This window comes from Diabrotica undecimpunctata, chromosome 4 (assembly GCF_040954645.1).
Source record: "Diabrotica undecimpunctata isolate CICGRU chromosome 4, icDiaUnde3, whole genome shotgun sequence".
NCBI lineage: Eukaryota > Metazoa > Arthropoda > Insecta > Coleoptera > Chrysomelidae > Diabrotica > Diabrotica undecimpunctata.
The window spans coordinates 51,481,431-51,491,658 of NC_092806.1; the positions used below are offsets into that span (position 1 = coordinate 51,481,431).

Consider the following 10,228-nt stretch of genomic DNA (forward strand, 5'->3'; position numbering starts at 1 on the left):
AATGTTCTGTGATATTTGGTCAACCATATCCACAGCCCCTTTAGTTGAATTATGTATGGATTATTTCGGGTTTTGTTGTTTCATGTTTAATGTTTCCAGAAAAATGCATAGTTGAAAGTAGAAGAACTGTAATATTTTGCTTAATTTTATAAGATAATAAAGTCATGTTTTCATCGTACACAAACATACATGAACCGCACTTCCAAGTTTTGTTATCGAGCAATTCCAGGTATTTCTGCTTTATTTTTCCGGAGTGTTCCGACCACTGTCAAATTGTAAGAGGGAGAAAATAATTTATTCGCAAGAAAAATGCTGGAAAACCAGTTGTCCGTTGTCACATTACGTCTACTTCCATGTAAAGGCCCCGTCAGGCTTGTGGCATAATGTTCTGCTAAAGGAATGCCGTTGGTTACAGTAGATTTACCCAGATACGCTGTTGTATTTATTACGTATTTCGTAGCCACATCGCAAACCATAAGTATTTTTATGCCGTATTTACTAGGTCTGTGTGGCATATACATGCGAAATGGACACCTGCCACGAAATCGTAGGAGTTGTTCATCGATGGTCACATATGAACTAGCTTTTTAATTTTTGACACAGTTTTTAATAAACAAGTTGCAAATTTTAGATATTGAAGCAAAACTACTTTCTTTTTTACGTTCTTCTCTTGTCAGGAAGTCATCAAATCGTAAAGAATTGATCAGAAAGTTAAACCTTTCTTTACTCATCGTTGCTTTGTATCTATGGCACAATAAGTGCCATCAAACAAAACATCAGCTGAAAGTTGATTATTTTTTAAAGCCGCAGATAAAAATAACAGAGCTGACAGTGCTGTTCAGATAATATCGTTTCTAAAACGTAATTTTGTTTCTTTTACGAGAGCACGTATTTCTTGTTTCTTTGTGAGTTTCTACTGGTGTATCTGCCCAGCTGTTAGCTAGTGTTGTGAAGACATTTTCCTCGTCCTGTGCAGGATCATAGTCTCTATCTTGAATGCTATCGTCGCTCTCAAATGGATTTTATAACTCTTCTAGATCATCTTCTGTATCACTTAAATCACTGAAGTCACTTATTTATAATTTCCTCTAATTCTTTTTCAGTAAGAGAACGCTTTAGATTAATATTTGATTTATACTAGTTATAATAACAACACACCACAATTACGTACAAAACTTTTTACGCGGATACTAACCACACATGTCTTTTACGTACAGAGTGTTACAAATACTACCGTCAAAGCCTAACCCAAACTAAAATCAAAGCGAGTATTCATTTGTTTTATTGCATAGCATAGCCGATGCGGCTGAGCATTGGCACGTTTAGTTTTCTTTCAGTAACTATCAGATTAAAATCTTCTTATTCTTCCTCTTTTTAATCAATTCTGCCTGTTCATTCACGGATTAATACTTCTATGAAAAGTTGTCACTCCATCTTTTGCGTGGTCGTCCCATACTTCTTCTGCAGATTGGTAACTTATCTCTTGCTATTTTGACGACTCGGGTCTCCTCCATTTTCCTTATGTGGTTATTCAATTCTTTTTTTTATTTTGTGTCCATTAATTTATACACTGTCTTGTAATGTCTTCACTATTCTACTTCTCTTTCGATCTCTCCTGCGTATCAACGTATTTCCTGTAATTCTTCTCAGTGCTCTCATCTCTGCCGCTTCCAGTAGCCTTTGCGTTGTGTTGTGGCTGTGTCGGGTCTTGTTTCTGAGGCATATGGCATTATTGGTCTTACACTGGCTTTATACATTCTTGATTTCATCTCAATGTGTCTGTCAAGGTATTTTATTTCCATTACTTGTTTAATACTGATGCCGTCAATTTCTATTTTACATCTGGTTGGTTCTTTGCTGACTACTATTGTTTAGTTTTCTGAGACGAGATTGTCATATTAAATTCTTTTGCTCTTATGTTAAATCTGTGGACCAGTCTTTGCAGACTATCTTTATATTGGGCTGTCAATATTGCGTCGTCTGCGTAACAGAGTATTTTGATTTCTTTGTTTCCCATTCTGTATCCTCTCCCTTTATTAACGGTTTTGATGATTTCAGATTAAAATCAGTACGTAAAATTTACGTACGTTAGTACTCTAGGGTTAAGGACTTAACATCCGGATGTTCTATCTTAAATTTGCCTTACCGTCATGGTTTGATAAGTACAAGTGCTGTGCTTGTCGAACCTTGGCAATCGTCACTGTTATTTGAACTTTGTCTCCCTCTACTACTGTCGTAATGTTCAGCCGAGTCCTGCGACTATTTATCTATATCACACAGAATATGATTAAGAAGTAAAATTATACCGTTTCTTAAAACTTAAGTCCTATACTCGTAGATTACCTGTTGCTACTTCTTTTACATTTTATTTTTTTTTAGCTTTTTATATCTTCTACCGTTTTCTGAAGTGGATTAGTAGATTTAGTCAAAATAAAACAGATTATAAGTAGTGCAGTGTATTTGTAAGTATTAACTTTTAGGGAATTTCGTTAATTTCATAGCAGGTGGGGGCTTTTGTCCAGTTTTACTCAGTTGATTAAAGTTAAAAATTTGCTAGATATTGCAATAAAATGTTTAGGGACCTAATGTTTGAAGAACAGAAATCAGAGATCAGATACTATTAATTTTATATAGTTCCCGTTGTTTCAGATTCTACAAGAATATCCGCCACCAAATATGCCATTTTACCCGTATTAGTATTACTCTATTTGAAGTTATATCTGTGGATAGGTTAAAGAAATAGTTATTGACCAAAGATGTTCATATATATCAATTTACATCAGTTCCCATGAAGATGTAAAACAACTTCAGGATATTTTAAAATTTTTGGTATTTTTTGTTTATAAGGTTATTTATGTAATGTAAATAGATACTTAAAATGTACTTAAAGACAAAACTAACTGTAAAAGAAATATTTTCGTCATTCATCGCAAGATTAAAATTGGTAAGATAACGCCAGCTTTTTGGTATTTTAGGTAAATGATTTAATATTAAATGTAACCATTAACGATTCACGTTTAAAATTACACAACTTTAATTTACATCGACTTTTATTTGTTGGCATCAGCATGTAAAAAATGACTGAAAGCAATATGAAATTGTAACATATGAAATTGTAACATATCCAGCATTTTAATTCTCTTGTCAGCAAATTAAAATAGTTGTTTATCAAAAAGTCGTTTAAACGTTATTATTTTATCCTCTTAACAATTTCATGTGTATTTTTATGTCGATTAAATTTGTCTTTAATTACGAGGGCTGACCAGAAAGTAAAAATACAATACTTATGAACAATTATAAATCAGTATTTGATTCAAATTTATAAGTTATTTGTAAAAATATGTTACCTTTTTTCCTCATAATAATCATTAGCATCAATCTCATTTTAAAGTGCAGGTGAAGTCTTCTAAATTCTAGATGTATGCCTTCCGCTTCACCTCTTGATGCCACTTGTTCACTGTTCATAACCTCATCCCGTTCGAAAAACACTCTCGGCTTAAGAATTTATTTGTCATTTTGTGTGCTGACTAGGACTGCATTCATTTTCTTGTTTTTTTTTAATGCTTTAGGAACTTGAACACGTTGTGACCAATAATAGCCGTCTTTGACAGTAGTTGGATACCGTGATTTTTGTCTCTCTGAAAACTAAAACTTGATTTTTTTTTATAAGGTTATATAATGTAGTATCTTTTTGACTCAGGTATGTGTGACACACCCAGGTTTCCACTATATCAAAATTAAATCGAGAAAGTATTTCTTGTTGTATAATAATAAAACGAATAGTTGAACGAGAAAACCCTTTAATAATTAATTAGTTATAATTAACTTTAACTCTTTCTTTTTTTTTTGGTAGTCCGGTGGATGTTTTTGATGATATTAATATTTTTTTCATTCACATAAGGGTCCTTTTATCCTAGAGTATATTGTCTCAGTAGTTTTTTCTAGTGGGAAGATATATCCCAATGGTATTGTAATCAATTTTTCAGCGATTTTCGACATTTTATTAATACGCAAAAAAACCATAAAATTAATTTTCGTTTGAATTTAGCCTTTAATAGTACAAAATATAAGTAAGAAAACATTTTTACAAATGGTAAGGAGTAGAGCATTCTTTACTTAAGTCAAGGGTACTTGATATGTTTGACATATCATTTGTGTTCGTATTTCTTTTTTCTTTCCAAAACACATCGTACAACGAGGATGTTTCTTCGTTTCTTCGCTCTCTTTGAAAGTCTTTCTATAGATTTTTTTCGAACATGTACTTTGGTGGAGCTTCTTTCTTTATACTAAATCTTCACCTACTGCCAGTAATACATCGTTGAACGCAGTTTTCTTGCGGTTCAGTGGCTTGTAAATAATCCAACTATTCACAGCAGCTACCATTGTAAGTCTTAAGAAGACTTTTTTTCACCACTTAAACAACTTTCTATCTAAATCATGCAATTCAGACATTTGTTCACTCAAATCAATTCCACCCGTACAGCAGTTGTAAAAGCTAAAGCTACTAGGCAAATGACCTCTGTTTTCGAACTATCAAGTCCTTTACGTTTTACTCTTTTAAGGTATATATGTGCCAATTACTCAATTACAATAATTCCTAGTATCTTGCCACGTCGTTTTCATTATTTCTGCTTTAGTGCAAACGAACTAATGACTCTTCTCTGCCCAAATTATTATTGAGGTGAGACATATTTTTCAGGTTTTTATGGCAGTCCCAACGGCTGGAAACTTGATTTCGTGAAGTAGTTTTACAGTATTAAAAAATCCGTCAAATCGGTCAAAAGCAACATTATTACCTTTTATCGTACTTGAGAGTATATAAACGACTCTTTCCCTTAAAGTAGCTTCAGGTTTTTTGTTTTCTTTTCCACTGTAAATATTTATATCATATGTGTAACCAGTATCAGAGTCGGATCCTACCCACGCCCTTATTCATATTTTATAGGTTTGATCGGAATATATTGTTCTAATGTACTTCTGCCTTTGAACTTTGGACATGTTTTCATCAATACTTTAAAAAGAGCTGTCTGACCTGTATGTATGAAAAGTATATTTCAAGCTACAAACAAATTCATCAATATAGTAGGTTTTTGAAGCATTTTCTGGCTTGTTTGTGTAATCATGTATAATTTAGCTGGAAGCACCAAACATCTGTTTCTTGAAACACTTTGTTTTATAAATAGGTTACCGATAGGAGGCCTTAAAGAGCAGAATCAGAAAGCTGAGAAATACTGTTGTTACACATAATACATGCTATTCGATCATTAACTCTCCTACATCTGTGTGTTGTTCTTCGTGTTTTCTTCTGTATTATGTGGAGATCTATTCTTTCGTTGGCACATTCCACAATGGAGCATCATACTTAGCAGAAATAACTTGTCGGAGACTTATAACGGACCAAACATATGAACAATTTCATTGTGAGTTGTAGGGACATTCTTAGGAGGAATGGTTGAAAATTTTGGGACAAAATATCTTTCATCTCGTGCCTCTCTTCTTTTGGTACCTTATTTTACTTCTTCACTTTCATTATCTAGCTCTTTATTACTGTTTTCAATCACTGCTTTGTTGTTTTCCTCATCTTCACACTCTAAGGAGGGAGCCAGGAGGATATCGATCAAAAGAATATTGACTATCTATATAGTTTGGTTCGTCAGATTTATCGCTATTGGCAACTGGATCTTTATCATCGTCCAATTCCGAATCAGAATAAAACTTGTTGGCAAACTGTTCTATATCTGCCTGAGTCAGCTGTTGACGTCGGTTCATTCTAAAAAAACATTAACACATTGGAACGATTAGTGTTCAATCACAAATTAAACTGCTGAATTTTTAATCTCACATTATTCGTAATTTCCTAATTTAACCTAAATAATTGTAATATCTAGATATAATTCGGGTTGAACTCTTTAGTGTTTCCCCCACACAATACGTTTAGTCATTTTGAAGGTAAGTTGAGTCTATTTAGATTTGAGCTACTAATAATAGATCACTTACTCCACAACATTCGACTTCGAATTATTTCACAGCGTCGAAAGAGAAGTTCGGACATAGGGTATTATACAATTAGTTACACCGAAAACAGTCATTGGGATTATATATCCCTAACACTAAAATTGACATTTTTCTACAACCTCGGTTTATTTATCATAATGTGGTTCATTTCAGTTATTCCGTAAAAGTTTACTTATAAATTCAAATCAGCAACAACTCACCTATAGCAGAAAATTTGGTTTGAATCATACAAATACTTTAAACTTAACAGATATGCCTTCGTATTTATTATCATCATAATTAGCTCGACAATCCCCTGTGGATCTTGTCCTGCTCAAAGAGTAGTCCCTTAGAATAGTAAGGTCTTCTTCCACAGCATCAATCCATCTTACACGCGGTTGTCCTCTACTTCATCTGCTCTCTGGGTTTGAGAATGGCAATCTCTTCGTGTACTTATCTGACATTCTAGCAATATGTCCAGCCCATCTCAGTCTCTGCACCCTAATAAACTTCACAGTCTGAATCTGAATCTGTGTATATCCTGTATAATTTAAAGTTAAATCCTCGATGCCATAAACCATTTTCATTTACGGCCTCAAAAATCTTTCTAGGTACTTTCGTCTCAAAGATAGTAGTCTCAAGTAGTCTCTCTTCGTTTTGAGGTAATAAAGTCCATGTTTCAGCCCCATATATTAAAACCGGTCTTATTAAGGTCTTCTAAATGTTGAGCTTTACTGCTCGTTTTAGGTTATTATTGCTCAGATGTTGAAGACCATGGAGAGTTCTGTTTGCTGTTGCTATGCACGCTTGGGTTGCCTATGATTTAGGCGCATGGTCGTATGATTATAAGTAGCACTACGTTTAAGTTCTTCCAAAAAACAGTTATTTCTTCCAAAAAACAGTTATTTCTTCAACGTGAATGTCGACGGACTTTTTTTTTAGTAACCTAAGACTCTACGAAAACACTGATAAGACTGAGAAGTTCGAACTCATCGAAGTTCACACTAGTTGACAGGTTAGGCTACTGCGACTGCATTTGGTAACTTACTTGAAGCATACGACGATTTTTTTGACTATTTTGTGAAAAAAAATGTAAGAATGTTTTTGTATCCATACTTTCTGGATGTTCCTAGTAGTTTCCATAAAATTCAAATAAACTGTTGATTCACTAAACTTCAAAACAATACAATAATTATACCGAATTATAATAATTATGTACAAAAAGATATAGGTAAGCAAAGAAAGATATAAGAGTAGATTGTTAATCTTTAAAAAAGATCTTCTAAATTTTCAATTCCTTTTACAAGTCAGTTTGTTACGATTAGTTATAATTTCACACACTTCTCTATTTTTTCTCAAAATCAATAATTATTTTCATTAATGTGACATAATGTGGTTGTGAAACTATTTTTTTGCGATAGGTATTTCTATATCTTCAAAATTTTAAATTACAAAAAAATACAATTTAATTTTTATTTTAAAAACTATTTCAAATAGATACTGAAACGTCAAATGTAACGTATTTGTAATTAAAAAAATGGTTTATTCTCGTACAATCGAATAATTAAATTGATATGTTCATTGTAGTGCAAATATTTATACATGTCTTGTTATTTTAACTTGTCAAAGAAAGGGCATGTCTTAAAGTTTGTCCTTCTCCTTTTATTTTTCTCAGATTTTCTTAATTTTTTAAACCCAATTAGATATATTTGCAGTTTTTCCTAGAACATATATTATGTTTCCTTCTTATGGGTTTCCAGTATTTTTCTTGTTTTTTCTTATATTTTTATTTTAATATTTGTTTCAGAATAATCTTAGTTCATGGTGGTAGAATTTGTCCGGTTTAAAAATTTTAAATTATTTGCTACTATAGCTTTGTCGAAGTGATGTATTCTTACCTCATAGCTATTTTTATTCTAATAAGTTCAGTTGTTCATATTTTACAGGAAGGTAGTTCGGGCTCACCTTTCTTATGTTGCCAAATGATTTTTAAAAGTTTGATTCTCATCTAACTACAAACTATTCTTTAATAAATAATAAATATTCAGATCAGATACAAATATATTATAAGTTTAGTTATTACGACGTTTTGACAACGCCAAGGACGATAAAATAAACAATAGACGCCAAAGCTCACCAAGAAATAGTTAACCAACATTATAGAATAATGTTTAGCTCAGTTCCGTAATTAATCACCAACCTAGCATTTAAGGAAATTTCAGTTGTAACTTACCATGTAATATTCGATTTGTGACGATAATATTTCTGTATTTACCATAACAAATTTTGTACGAAACTTTAAAAGCAATGTACAAAACTCTCAGATGGATTTTTTTTTATAAAATCGTTATTTAAAAAATATGTTTCGTTTTTTTATATTTGTACAATATCCTCTAGACCAGGTGATATTTGAGCTACTTATACGATTTAAGTCAGAGCCACCAAGCCTGCATGAAACTATAGGGACTGTGAATGTTATGTACATAAAAATTAAATCCCTCTAGAATGGAAAATCAGATTGATTACTGTGTAGTACAAACTACAGGGCACTCACTTAACAGGTTTTATAAAAAATATTAACTTATTAGTATTATTAATAAAAAAAGATCATAACGTGTACCACAATAGGTAGGAATCAGAGTTGAACAATCTACAAATGTCAATATTTTCTCACTCACACAACTAATCGAGAAAATAAATAGTAAACACCACTCAGTGAAATGTTTAATGTTTTTAATGAATTATCAGTTATGTAAAATTAATAACAGTAAATAACTAACTGAAGATAACTAAAGAACTACTTCAATGGTGTCCTGAATAAAACAGTCATACATTATCAAAGAAAATGCACCGCACTGGAAATCCCCATAAACTGACGGTGGTGTCATTGTTGTCCAGCGCTATTCTGTCATAGAATACGAATAACTGAGGTACAGTAAAAACCTGTGCAAATTATAGTTACTTAGACACACGAATCCACAAGCGTGCTGAGAATAAATGCGTTTTTTTGGTAAAAACATATTATTCCTGTCCTATACTAAAAGTCACGTTGAGATGGCAGTGTACGGATATAGGATAACAGCGTTGCCAATTCTACTGCCATTGTAAGTTTTGCTACTTTTGTAAAATAAGCAGGGCCAAACTCACGGTAAACTAAGATATGTTTAGGTAAGCTAAAGTTGTTAATAGAAAATTCGTGAATGAAATAAATGGTAATAATTCCTAAAATGCTTTTATACATAATACCGCAGTTAATAGGGAAAAAAATATGAAAAATATTCTACAGGTTTTTTAATGTTCTAAACGGTAGATAAGGGATAACTGATGATAATTCCTTGAAGAATTACAGCCAATTTTGCTTTGTTTATTTTTTAAAGAAAGATGAAGTTTGGAAAAAATCATTTTTTTGCCATTTTGCTCCTCGTGCATTTTAGGGAAAAATGTTTCAAATAAATGTTGCAGATCTTAAACAGTTTTTTAATTTTTTAGTTTGTAAATTAAAATACATAAACAAATGACTGAGATAATTGCAAAAAACCCCTAATTGAGTCCCCTAGAACACAAGGGTGTAAGTGCAGTTGCTTATCACTTAGCAACTGATATCTAACAACAGGCACGTACTTTTGGCTTCAAACTTTCTACATTAACAATAATAACACCATCAAAAATTACATGTCATTGAAAACATGCTGAAAACTGAAAAAGTGCTACCTAGGTTTTTAAATTTATATCGAACTTTGAACAAAGATTTTTCAAAACTTTGTTTTTGGCACTTACACCCCTTGTGTTCTAGGGGCCTCAATTGTGCACTAATTTATTAAATGTTCATAACTTTATTTTTTGCATAATGACGTCTAATATAACTACTTGAAATTATGTCGATTAATGAGTTATTTAAGTGTGCTACATTTCAACCAGATCAACTAAATATTTTATTACCTTTACTGAGAAAAGAATACCCCCGAAAAACAATTTTCAATCATCTCCATTTTCATAATCTAGTTCATCTTCAGAGTCATCGTTTAATGAAATTCTAATAGGTTCAATGTCATCTTGAATGTTGTCTACTGTCCAAAAATTATTCTCCAATTTTATAACATGGTTGACGTAATTTTTCCAATGTCCATTGTTCTGTACTTTATCATAACCTTCATAAATCAATGTTTTAACGTCGTTTTGTTTGAAACTTGAATTCTTAGAGGACACGTACCGTTTCACTTCACTCCACACCATT

General features: G+C 32.1%; 1 protein-coding gene across 9 annotated transcripts in view; it reads left to right on the top strand.

Moving 5' to 3' along the window:
• The window catches only part of LOC140439505 (uncharacterized), a 125,790-nt gene extending 117,435 nt beyond the window's left edge, over positions 1 to 8,355 (top strand). For 7 of the 9 annotated variants that reach the window (XM_072529465.1, XM_072529458.1, XM_072529459.1 and 4 more), the window contains exon 5: positions 2,635 to 8,355. In XM_072529465.1, coding sequence (XP_072385566.1) covers positions 2,635 to 2,735 — 101 coding nt within the window. In that variant the 3' untranslated portion in view covers positions 2,736 to 8,355. Of the gene's footprint in view, positions 1 to 2,379; positions 2,463 to 2,634 lie in introns of all 9 variants that reach the window. The other 2 variants (XM_072529467.1, XM_072529466.1) reach the window with 2 other exon arrangements.
• Positions 8,356 to 10,228: the final 1,873 nt, after the last annotated feature.